Source organism: Macrosteles quadrilineatus, unplaced genomic scaffold (assembly GCF_028750875.1).
Source record: "Macrosteles quadrilineatus isolate MER2022 unplaced genomic scaffold, UCM_ALF_1.0 Scaffold_1__1_contigs__length_201487025, whole genome shotgun sequence".
In the NCBI taxonomy this organism is placed as follows: domain Eukaryota; kingdom Metazoa; phylum Arthropoda; class Insecta; order Hemiptera; family Cicadellidae; genus Macrosteles; species Macrosteles quadrilineatus.
This window is the reverse complement of record NW_026542594.1, coordinates 190,022,925-190,049,742: the sequence shown is the minus strand read 5'-3', so window position 1 is coordinate 190,049,742 and position 26,818 is coordinate 190,022,925. Positions and strand designations below refer to the sequence as shown.

The window sequence follows — 26,818 nt, the reverse complement described above, 5'->3', positions numbered from 1 at the left end:
AGCTCGTCATGAAAATATTATTTATATTGGATGTCACAAATTTATGTCAGTGTGAAATATGTTTATTAACATACTCAATCACTTCTTATAAATATGAAATAATAATAGATACCTGATAAGTTATTAGATTTTATGAGCATAAGGTAAAAACTTCCCAAGACACGACTACCCTTACTATCCTAGCAAGATAAAAGACTTAAAAAAAAATCTAAAATAAATCAACAACAATTATTACAAATTTTATTTACACTTCATTACATCAGAATGTACACAGTATATACAAACAATGTCATTATACTTTATTATGTTACAAATACAACCAACAGTTTCTATAGTGAGCTCAACAGTAATGTCAATGTTGCAAATGAACATAAAATCAGAACGGTAGTGTTAAGGTTTTCAGGTTGGTATCCCTTGTAAAACTATGTTCTTGCATGGACCATCCCTCAAGTTTTGGCACTAGTTTTTGAAAATCACTGACATCAACACCATGAGTCTTCAACCTTTTTTGCTTACAAAGTAGTTTTAATTGATTTTATTTAAACTATAAACTGAGAATAATAGAAAGTCACTGATAGCAGGACGGTGCAAGCACAGAATAAAGTCCTAACCGTCTTTATTCCGTGTTGTAAGACATCAATGCCAGTCTTTGGCGTGGTCAGTGATGTTTCAATGGCCTCCGTTGGGACCCATGGTAACTGAGACGGTAAGAAAGAGAGTAGTTGAGATCAGGGCAGTCGGAGACAGCAATGAGACTTTTGAAAGCGGAGCCTGACTTAGAGCACTGGCCTGGCAGCTTGGGTATAAGCTAAGGATCGGCACCTAAAAAAAAAAAACTATTGTTATTATGTTATCAATGTTTGGGCACAACATTTTCTACAAACAAATTTATCTTAAACGGTATTAGATTAGATTTTGATTACTTAAAAAATACACTATAATAAAGATTGGAGTAAACACATCCACCTCATTTTATTAGAAGTATGGTACCGATTTGTGATCAATTTCCTTCAGAAATATAGTATTTTTTTACAAATAAAACAATAAAAACATTTAAAAGTAATATTCTCAGATTTAGACGTAATAAATATACAGAAAACAGTAAAGCTATGTTTATTTACAATTAAATCCTCTAACATTAAACAGTTTAGTATTGACTGGCTCTCGCAACGTCACCAGCACATGTTGTGCGACATCTAGAGTGGCTTTGTTCAGTTGTAGTGTAATACACATTACCTCATCTCACATGTTTGTTCTGTAACGTTACATACATCACAACGTTCCTTACCTGTCTTTTAGTGGACGGTTCAGTACACACTGGCTCACATGACGTCACCAGCAAATGTTGTGCAACATCTAGAGGTGCTTAGTTCAGTTGTAGTGTAATATACATTACCTCATCCCACATGTTTGTTCTGTAACGTTACATACATCACAACGTTCCTTACCTGTCTACCAGTAGACGGTTCAGTACACACTGGCTCACGTGACGTCACCAGCAAATGTTGTGCAACATCTAGAGGTGCTTAGTTCAGTTGTAGTGTAATATACATTACCTCATCCCACATGTTTGTTCTGTAACGTTACATACATCACAACGTTCCTTACCTGTCTACCAGTAGACGGTTCAGTACAGACTGGCTCTCGTGACGTCACCAGCACATGTTGTGCGACATCTAGCGGCGCTGTGTGCAACTGTAGAGTCTCCCTCAGCCATCTTCTCTGCCACATTCCCAGCCAGGCCATGCCACAGTCACAGACCCAGGGATTGTCACTTAACATGAGTCCTCCTGTATTGAGAGGCAAACCTTAAGTATGAGAAACTCCCTATTTACTTAAGTATATGTACACAGCCTTAGTTGTAGTGAAGAAAATAGTTAAGTAAACTGTATATATCTGAATCACACCCTTAGTTAAGCTAATAGCTAACTTAATAATAATTCTATACAAAAGAAGGTATAATGGGAAAGAAGTTTTTAAGAGATGTTATTTAATTTAATATGGACCAATTAATAGGTGACTGCCATATTAACACCAGCAGCAACATGCTATGGTTGTTATGGTTTTAAACCATAGCAAGATAATATTTTGATATCATTGATGAGTCAGTAGTGTCAAATAGATATAAATGGTAGTGCCACAGTCATTGGGTCCAAGGCAGCATTGTCAGAGCATGTTCGGTTCCTGGTACCTGCCACTGCTTTTTATTAGTACAGTTAACCCTTGTACTGTACGAGCTCACACCTTGGACAATTTAAAGGATTAAAGAAAAAAAAAATTAAGACTGTATTACATTTTTTTTATTAAAAATTAAACTTCATTTACTTTCCTTCAGAATTTTTTTAATTCACACATAGTAATACTTGTCTACCAAATGAGTACTTTGATTATTATTGAATTTGATAATACAGAATATAAAGATAGTTTTGTCAAAATTTTCAAACCTACCATTATATATAGTGATCTATAAAATTGTGTGAAGGCATCTTGATAATTTTAGGTAAATTAATAAGTTAATTATATTTTATATAATTACGGAAAGTAAATAAAAGAAACGTCTTATAACACTTAAAACATATATTTACGCTTATACTGTTACTCACAAGACGGTAAATATACAAAAACGATGGTAATCGATTTCGATTGGACACTCCAATCATCATCAGACCCAATAGGCGAATGACAAGAATCTTGAATGGCGTCCCTACTTATACCCTATTGGCTACCGGAAGCACCGGCCAATACATTTTTATAAGTACAACTGGAATCAAAATGTATTTGTTCATTAATCAACTTATTTCTATCTTTACATTTTTCCTTATAAATATACAATTCTTCCCAAGCATTCATTACATATCCTTTCATACAATTCTTTAAAATATCTAGACTATCCTCCATTTTTCCTAGTGAGTGCCCATTTTGTAACAGGTGTTGTGCGACATTTGATCTTTCCGGTTTGTTGTTCCTCCACGCAGATATGTGGTTTTTGAAGCGGTTTACGAAGTTCACAGTCTGTCCAATGTAGAAGCTATCACAATCGTTACAATTGATTTTATAGATGCCCGAAGTGTCAAATTTGTTACAATCTTCTATTTTTGGATGCAGTATTTTACTCATGGTGTTCTGAGTCCTGTAGGCTATTGAAACTCCGTATTTCTTGAATCTGTTAGCAGTCCTTTGTGTTGTAGTCCCCGTGTAGCTGAATGTGATATATCTGGTGCTTTCCTCTTTTATCTCTTCTAATGTTGTTCTGCTGTGTAGTGTATTCTGTCTATCGATTTTTCTCCTCGTCTTCCTTGCGATGTCCTCTATCGTCTTGGTTCGAAATCCATTCACTTGGGCGATCTTCTTAATGGTGTCCAGTTCTTTTTTCCTATTGGCTTGGCTAAGTGGGATCTTATAGGCTCGGTACAGCATAGATCTAAAGGCTGCGGTCTTGTGGATTGTCGGATGGATAGACTTGTTGTTGATTGTAGTGTCCGTTTGCGTAGGTTTCCTGTAGATGTCAAACTCTATCTTGCTGTCTTTTCTCTCTAATGTGAGGTCCAGGAAGTTGATCTTTTTGTTTTCTTCAAACTCGTTGGTAAAGGTGAGGTTTGGGTGGTGGCTGTTTAGTGTCTGCATCATCGTTTCATGCTCCTGCTCCTGGGCTTGTCTGAAGATAACAAGAATGTCGTCTACATATCTAACATACAGTTTTACATCATGATTCTTTCTTAAATTCATTAACATTTCTTTTTCCTGGTGTTGTAAAAATATTTCTGACAAAATTGCCGAAAGTGGACTTCCCATAGCTAAACCATCTGTTTGTTCGTAAAATCTATTGTTAAATCTAAAATAATTTTGCTTCAAAACAGTCACAAGCAATTTTACAATCTGATTGACATATTCATCGTCTAAACTATTCTGCAAAAGCCTACATTTAACAAGATTTACAGTTTCTGATACAGGTATGTTTGTGTACAGATTTGCGATATCAAATGAGACTAGCCTACTATTCGAATCTATATCTATGTTCTTTACACGTTCAACAAATTCATAACTATTCTTTACATTGTATACATATTCTAATTCTAAATCATTGCTGAGCTTACTTGCTAACAATTTTGAAACATTGTAGGTAGGAGCACATTTAAAGTTAACTAATGGTCTGATGGGTACATTCTTCTTGTGTATTTTTGGGATCCCTTTCATCACGGGCGCTTTAGAATTTAGGATGTTCCATCGTTTTTGTATATTTACCGTCTTGTGAGTAACAGTATAAGCGTAAATATATGTTTTAAGTGTTATAAGACGTTTCTTTTATTTACTTTCCGTAAATTTAATAACACGTACAATGCTGATCAAGAAGTTATTTATATAATTATAAACAAAATTCAGACAAATTGTTCCAGTAATAAATCGAATAAATCCAGTAATAAATCGTTGTTTTTAATTAATTCATTTACAACAATATTTTAATTAAATGAACAAATATCTTTCGTGTTTATGTTATTAAACCCCTCGAGTGACCAACTCATTATACTCCACTTTTATTTATGAGACAAGAGGTAAGTAGACAGTGGAGGATGTATTTAGCTTTAAGCTGTTCCAACTCGGCAGTTTACCACTAATAATATTTTAATGAGGACGAATTTCCGTTGTTTTAATTCTAACCTTAATTTGAGATAAATTCACTCAGTGGGAGTAAACGAACTGTTTGTGAAAAAAATTACTAACTAGCCTAGTGATAAAGTGGTTATTATTTTCTGTTATCGCACGTCAAAACTATTCAAAGTTCATTTTCCTCTGGTTTGCCAATTCTATATTTGACATTCTATTAGGGCCTATTGACACAAACACTTAGAATGAAACATACTACCTATTAACAATTCGTTGGTAGGGTAACGTAAAACTGATGGGCGTAAATTACACAGCAATGGTTTGTAAGAAGGTTGGTGGCCAGAATCTTAAATTTGCCCGTCCATATAGGTCTCGGCTGCGTGGAACCATTGACTATATGTATATGGTGGAACGTATCCATCAAAGCAAGGGCGAAGCTTGCACATCACGAGGGTGAACTATATGGAATACTTTATACTGTATTTTGAAATGGCGACCATAGGAATGTATGCATTTTAGGCCAAGTATGAATGGGGATGAGTGTAGGAAGAGTGGCGTGATCTTGTAGTCTAGTTTTTAAGGCCGACATATTCTTTGGACACAGCTGTTAATTAATAGCCCATACAGCCAATGGCAACTAAGGGACATTCAGTTTATAGTAGAATCCAAACAACATTTTTGCCTTTTAATTAACGAATTGGTCAAATTATCAAGATAGCACTGCGGATAGTCGTAGTACTGACTAGTGCGGACGTTAATCTACACCAGTGAGTATGGCATCTACAGTGCATGCCTATAAATATCCACAATTCGTGACCTCCTAGTAGCTGAATTACAGGACTACGCCACCCGTCCCATCAGAATTTAGTTGAACCTTTCCCCAAACCCACGACATCGCTCTGAAGTTCGTAACAACGAGTGCACTTGCTATGTATTTCTGAATGCAGACATTTGTTTTTTTTTTAACCTACCGCTAGCCACTCTAGTTCCCAGCAGCTGCCAATCTGTAGCGTTGGTGTAGATCACGGCAGGACTTAGGGATGAGAGGCGGTTCCCCCTTAGATCGACAGACAGCTGCGACAAGGAGGCCAAGGGGGCGAACAGACCGACTGGAAGGTCATCCAACAGGGTTCCGACAACACCGAGGTGAAGGGAATGTCGGTTCATGGCTAGAGTCTGGAACGCATCTCTGCGCACCCTGGTCAACCTAGAACAGTTGGTGCAGTTAACTTTATCAGAGTTTTTTATTTTGTCATTCACGTCCTAAGACGGTAAGCTATAGCCTCGATCCAGTTACACATTAGGTAGGCCTTATGGTTTGTGGCATTACCACTTGGATCAAATCCATTGGAGAGTTGCTGTATTTGAGCCGGAACTTTGTTACCACAAGCTACTTTGATAGCCCTAATGCATATCATGTAGTTTTAAGTAGTTGTGGTAGAAGTTGTAGTAATAGGTTTTAACTTATTTTATACTGTACGTCCCACTCATCAACAACTCTGTATATAACAATTACCTGTTCTTCCAGGAATAATTTGCATACACATTCTTGCCCAACTTCACATAATGGGTGCTAGGTTTCAACCAAAGAACGGGTTCGCACATATTTATGCCTAAGCCAAGAGGGCTGTGGCAATATCACTTAGATACAATTCATCTGTGATTGGCGGGATTTGAGCTCGATGACCTTAACCTCTACATTAAATACATACTAGAGACGGAAAATATTCAAACCTGCCAGATATCTGTAAGTAGTTGAGCCTCGGCAGACTGATGTTGTGAAGTTGAGTGGACAGTTCTGTCTCCAGAATGTCCAATGTCAAGGACTGGATGTTCAGCGTCTCTGTGAGTGGCCATGGTCAGCTTGAGACATGGAGGGTCATCAAGGAGGGTAGCACCGACAGACTTCCGGAGTCCACCCTCTCTAGGTCCGGTAGATCCGTCAGTACTAGAGACTCCAGGTGGCGCAGCCCGGACAAACTGGTGCTGTTGATTACCTGGAAAGAGAAATTACCTTAGAGTTCATTCATCGTGTAGGTGTTTTATAAGGTATTTGCACTTTATTGATGAATACAATATTTATTTTTGTATACAGTTTTATAATATAGAATACCTGTATGTTGCAGTGTTTTATCTGTTGCAAGGCAGGGAACTAACCCGGTGCGATTAATAAATTTCAGAGTTTATGCTGATGGTACTCCTAAACTCTGTTCACACCAACTGGTCAATCAAGTGTAATGAGAGAGGGTCGGCATAGATGAACAAAGCGAGATCTGTGGTAACTATTGAGGTCTTAATAAGGTATAAGGTTATATTTTATTAATTTTTGTACTATTTTTCATACACGTTTTCTAAATCAGCTTTTTTGACTCGTATTTATCACAATTGTTTAAATTTGTTGTATAGAAATAAAATCACTTAAATTTGAAACTTAGGGGGTTGTTACAGTCTGGATTCACATACCTTAATGGGGTTGGTGGACAGGTCCAGTTCTTTGAGCAGCGGCAGCCTGTACCACACTTGTTGAGGAATCTCACTTAAATGATTGGCCTTCAGCAGTAAAGTCCTCAGCCTGGGCAGTCCGTCACCACTGGTGGGAGGGAACTCTTGGATGAGGTTGTCCGTGAGGTTCAGATGGACCAGAAGAGGAAGTTTCAACGGAGGAACACTCGTCAGCGACACCGAAGACAAGTCCAACCTCCTCAACGCAGGAGTAAAGTTAAACAAGTCCCTATACTTAACTCTGAGGGGATTCGAACATATTCTAAGATTGAGCAAATTGTTAAGTCCACTAAACACATTCGTTGGCAAAATCGTTAACCGGTTATTACAAAGATTGAGCGTCGTCAAGTAAGGAATCTTCCGAAACACGTTGTTTTCCAGATACTCCAAATAGTTGAAAGACAAGTCTAATTCTCTCATTGTGGATTTCACATTTTCTAAGTCAGGTACGTGTAAGATCTCGTTGTGGGATAAATCTAGCTTTTCTAACACGGTGTTCTCAAACATTTTCGCCGTCACTGATTTCAAATGGTTGTGAGCGAGACGGAGTACTCTAAGGCGAGTTAGGTTGGAGAATAAACCTGATTGTAGGAATTTGATTTTGTTAAACGATAAATTTAAGATCTGTAGTTCGTGTAGACCAAAAAAGGTTCCTCGACGTAATTCGTCGATATTGTTGTGATTCAACGTCAACACCTGAAGGGATAAGTTATTGAAGACGTTAGGGCTCAAACCTCCTATTTTATTATTGCCTAAATACAGTGTTCTTAAATACCCACTTAAAAGTTGAAGCAGTTCACTTGGGATGTCTTGAATCGCGTTGTGAGACAAGTCTAACGACTTCAACTTCATAAAAGGTTTCTTATAGGTGCAATAAACGTCTGTGATCCTATTATGAGATATGTTCAAAGTCATCGGATGGAATATTGACGTATTGATAAAAGCATCGAATGTAAAGTATCGCAAATCGTTTTGTTGCAAATCCAGTCTTAAAAGCTTTGGAGCGTTGAAAAACGCTTGTGGTGAAATCTTAACAAGATTATTGTTAGTGAGTAACACGGTTAGTAAATTCGGCAACTCTTTGAAAGCTTTCTGGTCAATATACCTTATGTAGTTCCCTGTCAGTACAACTGTTTGCAAATCCGACAGCGAAGAAAACGTTTCGGTCCCAATTTTAGTTAGAAGGTTGTACGCAATTCTGAGATCTCTAAGATGTGTGTGTATAAGAGAGTTGAACATACCTTCTGGGAGGTAAGAAATCCGGTTGAAGTCTAAATTGAGATATTTAAGGTTTCCAAATGTGTACAATGATGTCCTATGCATTTCTCTAATGTTGTTGTTGTCAACTGAGAGCCACAGAAGGGAACTCAAAGGTCTTAAAGCATCCTCAGGGAATTCTTCCCCAATGAGACCAAAGCTTATTTCCAAACTCTCTAATGTTCTAGCAACGTCGATGAACGCATGAGGTTCCATATCTTGGATTTGATTGAAAGACAGACTGAGTTCTCGCAGACTTTGTGTGTGCCGGAAAAGATAGTTGCTTAGGTACGATATTCGATTGTTCATAAGTAATAGTGTATCTAAATGAGCACCCCAGCCATCGAAGTCGTTGGAGTTTATCTCAGATATTTGATTATACCCTAAATTAAGATGGGCCAATTGTCTTAAATTTTTAAAAGCTTCATTAGGAATATGATAAAGTCTATTCCCTGATAACGAAAGTGCTTTCAGGTGTGCAGCAAAAGTCCTAAAGTCAGCGTCTTGTAGTCTTGAAATTTTATTGTTTGCTAAATATAAAAACTTTAACACTCTCAACCGAGTAAATGCATTTGCGATTGATTCGATCATGTTTCCCTCCAAGTCAACGTACTCCAAACTGTCTTCTAGTCCTGCAAACACGTTCCCACTTATATTCGTGAGTCTGTTATGTCCTAAAACAACTCTTCCTAGGTTCAAGCTTCTGAAAGTGTAATCTCGTAGTAGTTTTATATTGTTAAACTCCAAATTAAGGTCTCTTATGGTGATAGAGTTGTTGAACCACGTCGACGGCAGATCGGTCAACCTGTTTTCGCCAAGGTCCAGTTTGTCCAACATCTTCTTCTTTCTGAAGGAGTAAGGAGGTATTCTACTGATGGCGTTCCCACGTAGAAACAGTCTTGCTAGGTTGGTCATCTGATCCACTGTCCGCACTGGAATGTCTGCAAGGAGGTTATGCTGAACACTCAACGTGTGAAGAGAGGTTGGTAGACTTCCTCGCTGGACCGACCTCAGCTTGTTGTGGTCCAAGGTTATCCACTCCAGATGAGTTAGATTACGTAGAGAGAAGTCCAGTTCGTGTAGATCGTTCTCCCCCAAGAAAAGGTTCGTCAGTGTTGACGATAGAAGACACCACTGTCGAGGCAGACCGGTAATGGAGTTTCTGGAACAGCATTTTATTTTCGTCATTAGTAAATCTTTTCATATGATTTAGCCAGTAGTTAGCACAGATTAATCTCAGATCTCGTTATTAACATCGTCTGTGATTAGTTGAGTTACCTTTTTTGACACCTTTATGCATCGGTCCACCATTTTTTTAATTTTATTTAATTTTCAAGATTATCATAGATGATTCAAGAGACTTCAAGAAATCTTCATAACTCTCATAAGAATTGTTAAGAAATGGTTTGATTAATGTCAACAATTGTTTAACAATAGAGACCAAAGACTTATGGAAATAAATACAAGAAGAATATACAATTACACTTTTTAAACATGATCAATAGTTCACATTTTCCTCTTGGCTTCTATAAGTGCATGCACTTATTAACTATACGAGAAATGTGCTCCTGATAACCCCTCGGTTTTACTGTGAGTTTCTGTTTCTACTGTTTTCGAGGGTTTTCTTATCTCTGTACGTATGAAAATTGACTCAACTGGGTGGGATAAAAGTTTATTGCCGTTTCTGTAATAGGATTGTCTTTACTGCTGTAAGAAAGACTCAATATAAAAAAAAATCTTCCTAGATGAGCCGAGTACACAATTTTACTATACAGTAGATACCCCTAATAATTCATTGAATGGCTAATATTGCTCTAGGAAAAATATTTTAGATGAATATCATTAGGTCGAATAAATTCTGGGTTGAATAAATTATTATAGATAGGGTGGTATTTAGAGGGTTTGACTGTACTCCTCAGAAATGTCGACTGTGCATTTTCTTGGTGAAAAAATCCATCGTACGCTAACTAAAAACATATATAACAGTGATAGTTATGAGTTCAAACATACCCAAACAGATTGATCCAATAGAGACCAGTAAGTGAGCACAACGCCCCCAAAGGTACCTCCTGCAGCTGATTATGGCTAAGGTCCAACGTCCTTAGAGTGGACGACATACTCCTGTTAACAGACGAAACAATTAATTAACAATCATATGTACTATGGTGGAAGGCAGTTGATCGGGTCTACCAAACAAATTTTGGGCTTATGGCATTACAAAAAATCAAACGGACATAAAAATGAGGTTGGTGGGGTCTCAACCTGGGCTCACATTGTAACCTATAGAATAGCACATCTCTGAAATTGTAAAACTTTTATGCTGCAAGACACCTTGTTGGTAAAAGTTACTGAACAAATAATTAGTAAATGATCATCGCTCTATTATAGTAGATTAAACAAAATGAATAATGAGCAGTGAGTTACGAACTACGAACTAAAATAGTATAAGCTGAACTTTATAAGTAGATAAAACTATTTGACCTATCAACATAATAAGATATATACTGTATAGTTAAAGCGAGTAGCCAAATAGTAAATAATCTTCTTCCTATCATACGTACTCATTCATGACAAATAATTAGGCCTACATAATCACTTCTAGGTAAATATATTTTACGTTGTTATATTTAATTCTTCTAAGTAGGGATAATAGTTTTGATAAAGCGTTAAATGTTAGAAATAAGAATGAACTATTGTTCAGTTAGATCAAAATTCCGTTTGATATACGCAAAATTTTCTCCATTTTAAAATCAAACCTTTTTAGCTTCCTAATTGCTGTATTTATACTTAAAATAGTTTATTACAATACCTGCATATACAATTGCAATTCTTGTTTGGATTTAACTTCAGCCGGGTCACTTCACTTATCTCAATGTTTATTTATTCATTACGTGTTTCTTTAAGTATGGCTGTTTTATGTTTCCTTATCTCGTGTGTTTGTTGATTATTAAACTCTCTTGACGACAACAAAATAATTTTAAAACATCACTATTTGTGTTGATGATGCAGATCATGAACCGAAACTAGTTGCCCCTAAAGAAACCAAAGATTGCTATGTGCTGGTATTGTAAAAAGTGTAAATAGCACACTGCAACATTGTTAAGTTGTAATGTTGAATCTATATACAGCCTAAAGTATAAAAAGGTGTTGTATACTAACGTCAGGGAGTTGTTGGTGAGGTAGATGATTTTGTTGGTGACCAGCCTCAGCGCCTCCACACTGGCACCGAGGTCGTCTAACACTTCTAAACCAGAGTCTACGATGTCTACATGGGACACCTCAGAGGGTGGGAGATCTAAACATGAAATTTATTTGTCAATTGTTGCTACATACCTATATACAGGGTGAATCAGACCACCAGTGCACATACTTTAACGGGACGCTTGTGTAACTCACTGACTCACCGATCAGGTATACAAATGTTTACCCATTTCTTGAATAGCTAGAGATCTGAAATTCTTTTGGAGGTCCGTCTCGGTACCAAACCACCCAGAAAATCCCAAAATGTAACATTTTCAAATTATAACCCAGCCCCCTCCCAAAATGCCCTTAAATCCCCTTTTTAAACGCATTTTTTTTAAGTATAGCTCAAAAATGGTAAGATATTTTAACGAATTTTCATAATCAGGAATAACATTTTCTACAAGACACTATTATTTTTTCGAAAATCTAACTCCATCACCTTAAAAATAACACCCTACTTCTAAAATCTTTAAAATGTCTTGGATTTTCAACGTGTTTTTTAATTTTTTCTAATAATTTTTTGGACATATATATTTATAATTTAAATGATCCCAACATTGAATGAAAAGTGCCTAAGTGACATAAAAAATGTAACCCACAAAAAAATTAAAGGATTTTTTATAAAAAAGGTAGTTTCTTTTAACCCCTGTTGGGCCAAACCGTTGTGCACGTGTGGTCATATCACCCTGTACAACATTATAATTATGTATTACATTAAAATGATGTGCACTTCTGTCTTATAATGTCGCAAAAACATCTACAAGGTTGCTGAAATTTCACACAAAGACTACTTATGAGCAGAAGATGTCGTTTTAGTTCGGTAGCTGATGGATATAGTAAAGTAATGACAGAGAATATGATAATAAGAAGCTTTATAATTGCTGAATGAAAAAAAAAAAACTCGTATGCCAAACTAAATCCCATTATTTTTCTTCTAAAGACACCATAGATTATGAAAGAACGCCATGTTCTTGAGTCAGAGGTGACAATCAAAAAAGGTCAATTTTTGCAACCACTATAACCAAACAACAAACATAAAAAGAACAAATGAGAAAATTAACATGTAGGACTGTGATCGTGGTAATAATAAAGGATGTAATTAAATTATTTTTATTTTTATGTTATCTATACTGAAACCAGACTATACAAATATCAATAAACATATAACTCAAAAATTTGTAACATATTTCATAAAATGTGATCATCAGAAAGTGGTTATATATATTTCTAAATTTTAACACGTAAGCTTTTACATTTCCATACTTTTAAAAATTTCAAATCTCTCGTTATGTCTACTCAAATGCAATGAAGAAAAACCCAAAATTTTTTACTTTTGCCATAAAAATATTACAAAACTATTTTCAAAGGCATAAAAAATATAAATATGGAAAATTGAAAAATGTATCTTAAATTGATATATTTTGGGAAAAAATCAATAAAAGCATTGACTTTGTGAGCGATATTGCACCAAGAGCCCCAATTTTAATGACAGCTTAAAATATCCGCTCCACTCATCTTTCTAATAGCTCGAGAACATTACAGAGTCAAGGTATTAACCCTCTCCCCCAGGGATGCTCTATATAATGAATTTGCATTATGTATAATCACCCTGATCCTGCACGAGCAATGTATGTACATATACAACACTTAACTGGCTGTATACATACATATACCTCTGCAGTTGCATTGTATAATTAGTTCTAAAGGGACATGTTATTTTAGTTTTGTACCCTTGTAAAGTAATATATGGGACCAATTAAATACGCAAGCCCAACCTCTTTTTGGAGAATGAGTTTTAAAAATTAATGAAACTACTTTGTAATATAACTTTGTTAACGTTCATGTAACATTTAATGACTAAATAACATTAATAGTATAATTTTTAATGAATTTAACTTTGCTAAAACGTTAATAGGGATGGGAGTACGTTATTGGTTTGTTATAATTTAAAGATGGTTGTTTATCAAAATGTAAAATTAAATGAGAATCAATTGATTGGAAATGTCATCTTGTGAGGATTTTTGTTCAATTATGGATCCGTCTGTTTTATTTGTTTTTGTTTGTATTTTTCTGTACCACCAATCTTCACACCATTCATTTTGAAGTAGTATTGAAGCTACTTAAACTTGTACATTGGGTATCCATCTAAACTTTAAAGTTGAAGTTACTAACATCTTCACAACCAGAGTAATTATATTACTGTACATCAAAATGTTCACTTTGCGATACATGTAGGCTATTTATTGAAAATTATTGTTCACATTTAAGATTTATATAGTATACAAAACATCCCCACATTAAAACACTTTGGAAATGGAAGATAAGATATTATTTTTTTACAATTTGTTAAGACATCTTGTTCAAAATACTTAGGTCCGTCTGTAGTTTGTGTTTTTTTTTAACATTTTTTTTACGTCACATATTTTTTGATATTTTTACAATGACACGGTCTATACCCTGGTTTTGACACTATCTAACGTTAAATCAGATCAAAGTATAATTTCTTCATACATTCACTAATGACTAGTATTATTTAATCAAACTTGCGAAATAAGGGGTAGGTTACTGTCTTGAACTTCGGGGCTTGAGAAAGGTGTTATATCAAAGAAGTATTTAACGGAGCTTAATGCTTTCCCTTAAAAACGTTTGTGTTACTCTTCATACAATATAATACAAACACAAAAAGCAATTTAACTTTGTAGAAACCAAACGAACCTGGGGATTTGGAGAACGGCACCCCCATACAGGACACGTCCCTGATGGTATTGGGTTCTGAATATCTACAGGAACACATTGGGTTGAAACTGCAGGGCGATGGGTCCTGGCTGCCTATGGAGCTTAACATGAAAAATACCAGCAGCACCACTAGCAGCATAATCTGCGACAAAAAAAAACTATTAAACATTTGGACCAAATAATACGTTGAAAGTAAATGATTAGTTTTATGCCGAGAAAGTTTTGAAATTAAGTTTTCAGATGAGATTCCAGTACCTATTAAATAAACTATTATTGACATATACAAATTAAAGGAATTATTTATGTCATATTTACCTCAAATTACCATCGGTAGATTCCATATTATTTTAAATTGGAATAATGCATATTGTAACTTTTCAAATTTCCTAAGCAGATATAATGTTGAGTCTCCTTGGATTTATACCTTCAAACTATATCTTTTTAAACAGAGTCATAATACAAATAACAATGAAACGATAGTGGTTTTATTCCATTCGGACTACTTTATACTCAAATGTTTTAAAGAACAAATGTTTACCTAATAAGATAACGTCCCCCTCTAAAGAAATCAAGCTGTTGACAGCAACGCATTTCGTCTTCTCAAGTGAACATCAACGGTTTCTACTGCCATCGTATTTTATTTATAATTTGTACTGATTTTAAAAATGTCATAAACTATTAAGATAAAAAAAACGCACTTTAGAAGTTTCCCTGTAGCAGCGAACCTAACTACTCAATAAAAGTAATTTAATCCAAACAGGGAGTAAATCTAACAAGGATATATTTTGATAAAATTCCAACCAGACAAATTTAATTTCACTAAGTCTGTAGGTTTGCTGCGGTGAGGGTATTTTATTTATTACAAACATGCATCTTCACATTTTTTAAATTAACAAAAAACATAAACATTATAAATATAAATTCATTCTAGAATAATCAATAGGTTTGCAGCTTATTGTTATTAAAAAGTAGTGTAAAAGTAATCAACAGTAAAAAAAGAAAACATTATTTTGAAAAAGATATGATTGTACGTGTAAAAATATTCATTCCATAGATTTTATGTATTTCAATTGTTTTCCAAATTATTATTATTCCCGTCATTAATGTATTTAATTTTTTAATTGTGTTTTGTAAACATGGTAATAAGTGATAATTTGACGTTTATTTAATCTCTCAACAAAGTCAATAAAGTCGGAATTCAGATTAAAGGAATAATGAATAATGGCGATTTAATCAGGATTATATTGGGATTCATTTATCAAACTCCATCCAAACTGATAAAACACAGTCATAGATCAGTAATTAGGTTTAATATTCGTTCATTAATTTTTCCGTTACAGTAACCAGGATAAATCTGATGCTGGAATGCTAAATATTACTAAATTATTTGTTAAAGTAATCTTTAAACATGTTCACATAAATTAATACTAGTAACAGAATGGTCAGATTTTAAAGTTTTTTTTACAATATTAATAGTCAGTTTCAAACGATAGAAGTTGGATTTTATCGAAAGATTTTTTTAAGTATTTAAAGTAACTATTTTCGTTTAACGCTAGTAGTATTTATTTACCGATTTCCACGTCTTTATTTTATTGCTGGCCCTTAAAACACGTTGTGTTATTGATCTTTTAACATAAATTATAAATAGGCGTAAACGTCTTTCATAGGAAAGGACAAAATTGTATTCAAATTATCTTCATCAAAAGAAGGAAGACAGTTAAACAAAATACGACTACGTTTGCACATGAAATATTAACCAAACTCTATGAATTGTATTCATCATCATACAATTATTTGTGTAGCTCCAAAAAAAATTATAACACCCAAACAAAAGTTATTTAATGGCAAAAACATTTCAACTATAGACATTTTTAATGGTAGAAAACTGTAGAGTTTTGTGGCATAGATTATTATGATTAAATCTATATAATTTAATTTCTTATTTTTATTTTTATTTTTTTGCCAAAACAACATGAAATGTCGAATATAATCGTTTAAACAAAGCCAGCAGTGCAAAAGTGGTAGCAGACCTCATAGTCTCCCGGTGCAAAGTTTTAAATTATTAGCAAAGTTGAAAGTGAAATGTGAGATAAGCAGTTTGTTCTTTGTGTAGAGTCGTTTTGAACATTTATACCCACCTTGGGTATGTAGCTCATTCTGTTACAATATTCATACTGATACAATTGAGTATTATAAACATAATTTTGATCTAGAATTTGAAGATATTTATTTACTTCCTACATTGTTTACTTTCAAGATTCATGGAACTAAAACGATCTTATATATGCATTTGCTATATTTAATAGTTGTAATATTAACAATTCGATGTTATAGGCAACATTATCTACAACAAGCTAAATCTATTTACATAAGTAATGAATAAAATCATAAACGAAAACGTTCCTAGTTTTCAAATATGTGTGGCTCTCTTGTTAGACATTTCCTATCTACTAGAGGATTTGAACAAACAACTTTATGTTTTGAAACTGGCTTCAAAGTATAAGATTTGTCTTCTTATATAACGTAAAAAATATAAGACTACCATTTTTACAACACTTAGTTTAGTAGAAATAAACCCTTAAAACCCACAACCCCATGTGTAAAATAACAGGAGTAACTCTGGTTGGAATTTTTCCACGTACAATTTCTTGACTGCTTTTTATTCTTGGCCTATTTGGCTTCCACCACATACAATAGATATACTACTGTACTATGACCAAAGTCAATAGACAATAATTATTACTCTGTTGTCTGTGTTTCTACCGATAAGATACTTAACTTTCAATATACCTTTCAATATGGACCTTTCAACATACATACATGGTATGGTGTTAAGGGGGAAGGTTATAACTGTACTAAACGAAATAATTCGCTCAATCACATTGTCATGTACAGTAAATAAACTAATAATAATATCAGAGATTTAAATATTATAAAATATCATCACTTCTCACCTGCACTATAATGTGACAACGCCATATCTTTATATTTATGCAGTATTTATAATTTTATCTGTACCTAATCAAATGTAAAGAGAGTGTGAAAATGATAATGTTTACACATAATCTCATCCGAGTGGTAAATGTCGATATGAGATTACAGGAATAACATTTAAATATTGGTGTTATCTGTTTGGATTCATATGAGAAATCGCTTGATTCTGAATTCTAGTTGTGGAGAGTGGTCGACTATAAAGTTGATTAGACATAATTTTTGTAGTTTAAAATTTAAATTTAAAGATTTATAAAAAATTATGTAAATTCCTGGTACAGAGTAAGTTTAGGTAGGTCCGAAATCAATTACCATGGTAATTTAAGCGAAAAAGGTCAATGTTTAGTGATTTAATTTACTGTATGTCCACATAATTGTTAAATTATTAAGTTAACTTGGTCAAAATAAAGTTTGAAATTGAATAATTATACTCGTATGGTCAATTTATAAACTGGAATATGTGCAAGTATTCCTTCTACAGCAAACCTGCAGTATTTAAACTAAAATACTATTTCAAATTAGGTTTTTTTTTTATCTATATAAAATCAGGTTTCGTGAGTACTTAGGTTTGCTGCTACAGGGAAGAGAAAGGTGTTTAGTGTGCAATGATAAACTAAACGTTCAAGCAAACGCATTATTTGATTCAATTATAATTAAGACAAGGAACAGCTGATCGACATGTTACGTGACCTTGAAGTAGACACAACAATACAGTAGTCGCCGGCCCGACCAGACGCGCACACCACGACACTGATCCATAATATTTGTATTGTTGTTTGTGTGTAAACATATACAGTGTAAACATGTGTCCAGTGATCAGTGTTTATTCATGAAGAATCTTTTAAGAGGAAATACCTGAAGATGTGGCAGCCGTCCAAACATGTGTATAACCTAACTCAAAAAGAAATCACAAGGTAAATCAAATGAATTGCTTAATTTTAAAACTGTATAAAAAGGTTGAAGACCTTCCAACGAGGGTATAATATATTTTAATTTTTGGTGAAACACATGGCATCACCCGTGGCAAAGTTTTAAGTTATTAGCAAAGTTGGAGGTGAAATTTGAGATAAGCTGCGTTTGCACTTTGTTAGTATTTGTTCGTGCATTTAAATTTAACTTGTACGCTTCTGCGCTCGTCTCTATTAGGTTTTATTTAAATTAATGTTTGACTTTGGCATTTGACCTAGATTAGTAAATAAAGCTAGCATCAATATTCTAAATCGGGTCACGATCATAAACATTGTTATAAACCATTTATGCAGACTGTTTAGCAAACAACGGTAATAGTTTCAGTAATTTTGTTTCTTAAAACTATTAAAACATTAAAACCATGTTTTGCTACAGAATGACCTCTTACTACAAGAAGACTATGTTACTACGAATACTTACTCTATTTAGCTGAATTTATGAATTAATGAATACTTCGGCTATTCATTACTCTATCAAGCTGAATTTGTAAGGCTTCAATTGCCTTATTCAAAATATTACTAGCAAAGCTCACAACTAACACGACACGGATTCTAGTGAAAAGTAAAACTTACTCAAACGTAAATATATAAATATTGAACTAAAATGATGACTATGATTAAAATACCTGAATTTACCACTTAAACTTTCTGTTTAAACAAATATGTATAACGCATTTTATACTTTGTGTTTTGTGTAATTACACTAAAAATAATACGGCTGCACTTTAGTGTCTGTCCTACACTTATTCGAATGAAAAATATCGTTATATATAGATTATTCGACACATCGATTATTTCATTCGGTTAGTTTAGGTTAACCTAACTAACCAAACTTGATATATCGAATGAAATAATCGATTATATCGATCGATATATTCATTCGAATGAGTGTATGACAGATTAGGTCCCGATAAAATTTTATTATTTTAATCTTTTGTCAAAACCCACCGCTCTGCCAGGCTTATCTGTTCATACGTAACGAAATTCATACCCTAAATCTGATGTGTCTGCAAACTATGACGTTTTATACATGAATGGATATAACTATTGACTTATGTGAACATTTCGGCCAGTTGTTAATAATTAAGTCCTGATCGTAGCTTTACGATTCTACCATTATTTAAATATATTACTGGTCAACACTGGTATTGAGATAAAGTCAGGACTCAATCGTTTGGAGACAGCTTTAACAAAAGTTATAATTATTTAAGAGGGAAATGATATAATGAAGTTATGCTAGTAGAATTGACGTTATGCCAAATATGCATAAGTCGTTTTACTTCAAGCCATAGTGATAATAGTAAACATTAGAGAAAATTCATATTTAGGCTGAATTCTATAATTAAAGGACATATATTGGTGTCTAAATAAGTAAATGTCTTAGTCGTACGGCTATAAAACCAATGTATACAGGCTAGTAAATATTTAACTGTCCATATTGACACGAACAGGTAATTTATATATTTTACTCGAATTGCATTTCACTTTAACATGTTGTATAATTTCAACAATATTTTCCTCCTCAGTAACTAAAAGAGCTCCCAATGTATGTAAAAGAACATGAATTCATAAAATGTCCAGTATTAAAAAGCAACACGTATTAAAAAGCGAATTCCTTGTGCGGAGTCTTGAATTTAGATTCACAGTATAATATTATTCAAAACCGTGTAATTCATATGCAGATGGGTTTGTTCAAGGAAACCCTTCTAGCGCTTTGAGATGCCTAGTTAAGACACAGAGGTAATGTTGGTAGTAATTAGCTCTTTTTAAATTCGTCTGCAAAATATGTTTATACTGTATTTTAAATAATGTATAAATAATAATACTTTTTAAAAATGTCACGTTTTTAAACGCACTTAAAAGTATAAAATAATTTATACAATTTTGAGAGAATAAATACTTGTAAGATTTAAAACGAAAAACGTTGGGTGCATGCTGATTTACAATTAACTTCACCTATTGAACTATTATGATGTATTGCATTTTTATTTATAAATTATTATCTAGTTTTTAGTCTTTAATGTGTAAATATGTTAAATCTATTTTATATAGCCTCTTAATACATAACCAAAACCAAAAACCTTATTATCTGTAATAAGATGTTTTATTTTTACTTTGAAATGATTGTTTTATAATTTTAGAATATCTCGGGAGCAGAACCTGTACCTCTTAACCTCTGCACTTCTAACTGACAAATTTAAGTATTTACAGCTGACTTAAATTAATTTATATGTTTACATTCTTTTGAAATATAAACATGGAAAATTTGGAAGCCAAAGGGGCGTAGCCCAAGGGAAATATGAAAATTAAATGATATAATATTGAATTGTCATCCATTTGTGGGCTATGTTTCAAGTTTCAAGTTTCTAGCTCGTCGGGAACATCGTTTAAAATTGATATAAAAATTTGTTGGAAAGCGAGCTAATAAAAACAAGCCCATTGGGCGTATTCCAAGGGAAATATGAAAATTAAATGACATAATATTGTATCGTCTTCCATTTGTGAGCTATGTTTCAAGTTTCAAGTCTCTAGCTCGTCGGGAAGTTAGTATAAAATTGATTTCAACATTTGTACCGGACAAGAAAGCGAGCTAATAAAAACGTTTTAAAATATAAGTAATATTTGTTGTACAATCTCTGATTAATTATTTTCGTAGATAAAAACATGTGAATTATAAACAATGGGCTTAGTCAGAAATGTCGAAGTATTGTCAAATAATGTTTGGATGTTTCGTGAATCTTTAAATGAATCGATTATTTATTAAAATTTGGAAAATATATATGTTACTTTAAATAAATCTAGAAAGCAGCCTCGTAACTTATTAGTATTTTTATTCGCACATTTTTTCTTAATTAATAGACAAAAGGTTACATGTTTCTACGAAAAACTTCATTATGACACCTTTTATATTATGGTTGTAGACGAATTATTTATCATTCCAACAACCATTATACAAATGCAAACATGTGTCCTACAATAAGGTTTCATTAAAATTTCACTTCAGTAGTTTTTAACAGTTATTTAATTCAAACCACACAATATGACATACAAACGTTTATAAACAAAATATAAATAAAGTCTAAGCTTCGAAACTATATTCAATGCCCTGAATTGTTTGCAGAGCGCATGGCTTCCAAAGCAAAGCATCCAAGTTATTAGCAAAGTTGAGGTGAAATGTGAGATAAGCTTTTGTTGGTCTTTGTCAGAAGTTGTTCATGCATTCAAATTTAGCTTGCACCTGTACCATACATTTTGAGTTTTGTTTATTTGTACAGAGTTTGCTTAGTTGATGCAGTATTTTGTTTAGTAGTTTGAGAAATAATTTTGTTTGATACGTCTGAAACTAACTTTATATAAAGTGATAAATAAGAACTATTTGTGTTGTAGTTGATAGAAAAAGGTTGTTTTCAAACTCTTAAATTACTCACGTAATTGTTGTTTTTTATGAACCAATATGTGTTAAGGAATGTCTTACGTGAAGCCAGAAGAACCCCTCAAACTTTACAGTTTACATTTTGGCTATATTTATAAAAAAATATTAAATCCTTTACTTAATACAGATACTTAATACTTTTAAAACTGCAAAGAAGCTAAGTTATGCGTTCTGCTATCCAATTTTATTAGAACTACATCAACTAGTGATTTAGGAGGAAAACATGTCACTATGAACCGTCTGAAAAATAACCGAACTATGTTTTCATCCATACAAAATTATACAAACATATGGCCTCATAAATTTGTATTACAATTGTCTTTATTATTTTGTGAACACTATTATGGGATATAAAGATTTCCGTAGAAATAACAATCATCACAATGTACTGCAGGAAAATATCAAGAACCTGAAATGAAGTAAATTTCCCCGGATATTTTAATGATCGAGAGGCAACCCAGGTTTCACCTCATTGACCTTTCTATCTTTTGTCGTAAATTATTTTCACAACCTTCATTTTAGCGAATTTCCCATATAGGGAATAAGCTATTACCGTAGTACTCATGGTAAGACCTGGACCCGGGACCGATTTTTTTTTTCGTTTTGAGGTCCCTAGAGGCCAAAAACAGCAACCGTTCAAATTCATATATATATATATATATATTTATATATATATTTATATATATATTTATATATATATTTATATATATATATATATATGTGTCCGTTAGCGCGATAACTCGAGCAAAAATGATCCGATTTTGATGAAATTTGGTACAAACGTGTAAACCTACGTTTATTCGAACGAGTTCGCGAACCAGCATGATCGGGCCATGGGAACGGGGGTTAATGGGGGCTTTTATGGGGTAAAAATGGGTTTTTCCCATTTTTGACCCAAAAAACTTAAATTTTTGCAATTTCTTTCCAAACTATTTTGTAGAGCTTAAAAAAACATAAAATTTAGTATATTGAAGCGTTATAATGCGCCTAATGGTTACGGAGAAAATTCAAAAAAATTGTAAATTTAAAATTCCCATGTTATTCTTATGGAGGATAAGTAAACTGTTGTAGTTTGCTTATTTATTAACATATTTTGCCCAAATTTGGAAAATGTTTTTATTTCTTACTAACTATTAACATTTTACATAAAAACACTTTAACCCTCTCTGTTGCAGCAAACCTAAGTATGTGTTAAACTGATTCGATTTAAATAGGGAATAAATGTGATATTTTTAAGGAGACATTTTAGTGTAAATCCAATCAGGCAAATGGAAATTCGCTTAGTCTGCAGGTTTGCTGCGGCGGGGGTATTTTGGTTTTATAGGGTTAATTGCTATGAGAGCATTAACTATGGATATAATTGATGGTTACAAGAAATATTTTACCATTCCTGATTGTATTAATTATGTAATAAAGTAAACGGAACCATCAACAATGATTATTATTATACCACGTTAACTAAATTACTAATATTTTATTCTAACTCAAATATTCAAAAATTCCGGGAAGACAGATCATTGCCAGGTATATAAAAACCCAGGTTTAGGTATAAAAGAACATTCCAGTTGAAACTTTGAAGGTATAACCTATACAACCAGGTTAGCTTTTAAGAACAATTCAAACCTCAGAGGTACTAGTGAAATACGTCACTAAATAAGGCAACTTTATTCAATTTATGCAATTTATTCAACCATTTTATACCAAGATCAACATAACAATATACCAACTCTATCCAAGACTAAGATAATTCATTTACATACCAAGCCAGCCCAAACTATCCTACCCACTTGAGAAAACGAGTTACAAACAGAAACTGAAGCTTGAACTAAAATATTTGTGTTCGTTTTAGCAGATTGTAAGTCGCTTTTAAGCTCAAACTATAATATTTTTTTATTGTAAAACACTTTTTTTATTTTATCGAGCAAATATTTAAAAATAAATATAAGTGTAGATCTATTGTTAAAAGCATCTTCGAAGGAGGAAAAGTAGGTTTTCCTTATTGATAAGGTGGTGATGTGAATACCAAGAATACAGTTTTGTAAAACAAATCTTCGTTCAAAAGAACTACTGGGAATTAAAAAGAGAATTCTCTTGAAACATATGTAAGGTATAAAAACAGTTGAAATACTAAATCTCCCAACATCTATAAAAATATGCATTTACGTAAAATGTATTGAAAATATTAATGTATTTAATCCAAATTATATTTTCGTTGTACTTATATTGTAAAGACAACTAATCAACTAATGGTAATTTTTGTTTTTTCTAGAAAAGGGGAAATTAATAACTTATCATTTAACTGTGAGATTACTTAAGCCAGTGTGGTTTTTAATAATGCCCTGTAATTCTTTTAATAAGAAACCAAGTAAACCTTTGAACGGGGTTTATTGTTGAAATAACAATAGTTGAGCCTGTTATATTATTTGTTTGATCAGTTGAAATATAACTTAAGGCCAAATGACTAAATAATATGTTTCCATCTATATTTACATAGCATTCCATTTGTATAGATAATGATATTAGTGTTAAATAATATTGAGCCAACACATCGACTGACGAAGCAGATAATTGGATTATTGTATTAAAACAACATCAATATTGTCCATTCAAATGGATTCAAAACATTAACTACATTATAACATACATTACACTAATATAGTTTTCAAATGCATGCTGAGTAATTATTTTACTCAGCGAGAGTTTTCTTTGACTCTCGTGGTAAACCTGGAACCAGGACCGCTTTAATTTTTGTTTTGATATCCCCCGAGAAAAAAATGGGGGTGTAAAATAAATTACATAAAACAACTTATGTCGTTGAAAAATCTGGTTTTAAATAAACATGTGAATTTTTTATAAAGGGAAAATTAATTTATCACTTTCTGTAAAGAGAGTCTTCGAACATACAGATGGTTCTTCTCGTCCAAGGACGAATCTATTTACCCTAAAGATAGATTATCTGTTTATAAACAACTTAATAGTGCCTTAAAACACCTGGTAATGACGTCATCACATTGGAAACAAGCTGTAGATTAGCGTGGTTTAATTCCGACACTCAAAAGAAAAACATAAATATGTAGCATAGAGTATATACCAGTTTACCTGGTAATAAGAATGTCGCTGATTCGGTCTTAACGAGTCAGCAACTATCTAATTGTTCAAAACTAGACCTAACGGTCTATAATCATATAACATCTGTCCTGAAATACGGTCCTGAAAAGTATATCAGGACGCGATATGTCCTGAAAAGTAGTCCATTTGTTACCAATTGTTAAAAGAATAGGTCTGAAGGGGCAGAACTTCACAAGGTATCACATTCCATTCTACCCTCATGTTAGGACTAAAACATAAATTGTTCTTCATATTATTGCAAAAATACGATAGTAATAACACCCTTTATTACTCAATCAAAGATAAACGAGTATATTTTATCAACGAATATATATATTTGCAATATATAATCAATATCTTATATAAATATTGATAATGTATATTTGATAATATATATAATATATTATTATAATAAATATATTAAAGGTGGTGGAAAGTTGTGTATCTTTCAAAGTAAAGATAACAGATGACCTTGATCAAACGTAGGTAATCGTGTTGATTTTTGTTTGGGTTCTTTTCTTATGTTCTTACAATGATATAATTTATATTTCAATGTATTTAAAAAGCAAAGAACAATATTTACTCACTGCCAAGCGAAAGTTGGTGTGATGACCAGCATGGTTGAACGAGACTGATTCTAATTTTCAATCCCGTTAAGATCTCTTGGAATTATTAGAACGCTAGGTGTAAAAGTTTAGTAATAAAAGAAAGTTTATACTGTTGGATTTATCAGTTAAAGCCCCGACGCGAGGTAAATACCATATAATCCATGCTGTGAAATGATATGAAAAAAGTGTTTGACAAAAAAGTATAAGCGGATTTTACAAGTCAAACGAAGTTTTCACTGAGCCGGTCTTGCCGAATATAAAGAGTATATTTATTGCCATTTTGATATCAGGTTTATAACTTATAAACATAATTTCGAAAATTGCTGTTTATGATTTTTTTTATTTGAATAACATCATTATTAACCGTCAACTATACCTATTTTAGCTGTAAATAGAAGGTATGAACACAAAATAAAACTTCTAATATTATTAGGAATAAATAGCTTGAGATGAAATTAATACTAATTAATGAATATTAAGCCATTTTTATCATGTTAAATTTCATGGGTACTGTATACAAATTTCCACGATTGATATGGTCAAAAATACAAAAAATTCGTACTTGCTTTTTGGAAAGTTAATTAAATTTTATTTTAATAAAAAACAAAATCTTTCAGAAATTAATTCAGTGAGCTTTTTTAAAATAGATAGAGTGAAATAAAGTTTAAAAATACATGATATATATTAGGGTAAACAATAAATAAAAATGCTAAGAATCTAGTTTAAAGGCGTATATTTTTCCAACTACTATATAAAATAGTTATCGTTCAAACATAGTAATCTACATATCAACTTTAAAAGTTCAGTATTAATTAACAGTTTTGAAAAGTACTACGAGTTACTCTTAAATTGGTGTAGGTAACCCAAATATTTCTTTTCAGGTAGCACTTGCATTTCATATTGCTTGAAATAAGTGTAGGATTGTGGGTAAGTATACTATGAGGTGAAAACTCAATCTAATATAGCGAAATCTCTAGATACAATAACAAATAATATTTTTCCCTAGTTTTTTTCAAATGACGTAATTTTAAAATTATGAAAAAAATTAACCTCCCTTAACCGATACAGTATTTTAGATACTGAAACATCGCATGTATAATTAAAACATCTCACTCTTGTGCAAAATATTGATATGACATTATAACTAATTTTATTAAATGCATTCATATAGCTAGACCCTAATCATTAACGCTCAAAAAAAGTTTTTAGAAGTTAAGATATTTGAACTTACTTTTGTTAATAGTATTTCCAAAAACGCCACGACACGACACAAATCGAGAGAGGAGGTATTCCAGAGATGTGATCTCCTCGGCGACCGACACACAACTGAAGCTATGGGAGTTGTCCCTCTACTACCCATACAATCCCCC

General features: G+C 32.8%; 2 protein-coding genes across 2 annotated transcripts; both read right to left on the bottom strand.

The window, feature by feature from the left end:
* Positions 1 to 280: 280 nt before the first annotated feature.
* Positions 281 to 6,472, bottom strand: LOC128983372 (leucine-rich repeat-containing protein 26-like). Its single transcript, XM_054402633.1, has 4 exons — positions 6,337 to 6,472; positions 5,574 to 5,809; positions 1,609 to 1,790; positions 281 to 822 (listed from the first exon to the last, which is right to left on the bottom strand). Exons 2-4 carry the CDS (start codon positions 5,767 to 5,769, stop codon positions 670 to 672), a joined length of 531 nt encoding a protein of 176 aa, XP_054258608.1. The 5' UTR covers positions 5,770 to 5,809; positions 6,337 to 6,472; the 3' UTR covers positions 281 to 669.
* Positions 6,346 to 26,760, bottom strand: LOC128983371 (chaoptin-like). The gene is made up of 6 exons (XM_054402632.1): positions 26,680 to 26,760; positions 14,320 to 14,482; positions 11,521 to 11,656; positions 10,372 to 10,482; positions 7,066 to 9,523; positions 6,346 to 6,599 (listed from the first exon to the last, which is right to left on the bottom strand). Exons 2-6 carry the CDS (start codon positions 14,477 to 14,479, stop codon positions 6,462 to 6,464), a joined length of 3,003 nt encoding a protein of 1,000 aa, XP_054258607.1. The 5' UTR covers positions 14,480 to 14,482; positions 26,680 to 26,760; the 3' UTR covers positions 6,346 to 6,461.
* Between the last annotated feature and the right edge of the window lie 58 nt (positions 26,761 to 26,818).

What these genes read in the sequence shown, in the direction of transcription:
- LOC128983372 (XM_054402633.1), bottom strand. Translation starts at nt 5,769, where the DNA reads ATGAACCGACATTCCCTTCACCTCGGTGTTGTCGGAACCCTGTTGGAT. An exon ending in GGGAACTAGAGTGGCTAGCG is followed by an intron (nt 1,791 to 5,573) that starts GTAGGTTAAAAA and finishes CTCTCAATACAG; the next exon opens with GAGGACTCATGTTAAGTGAC. An exon ending in AACCGTCTACTGGTAGACAG is followed by an intron (nt 823 to 1,608) that starts GTAAGGAACGTT and finishes TTTTTTTTTTAG; the next exon opens with GTGCCGATCCTTAGCTTATA.
- LOC128983371 (XM_054402632.1), bottom strand. Translation starts at nt 14,479, where the DNA reads ATGCTGCTAGTGGTGCTGCTGGTATTTTTCATGTTAAGCTCCATAGGC. An exon ending in TATTGGATCAATCTGTTTGG is followed by an intron (nt 9,524 to 10,371) that starts GTATGTTTGAAC and finishes ATGCTGTTCCAG; the next exon opens with AAACTCCATTACCGGTCTGC. An exon ending in TGTCCACCAACCCCATTAAG is followed by an intron (nt 6,600 to 7,065) that starts GTATGTGAATCC and finishes TTCTCTTTCCAG; the next exon opens with GTAATCAACAGCACCAGTTT.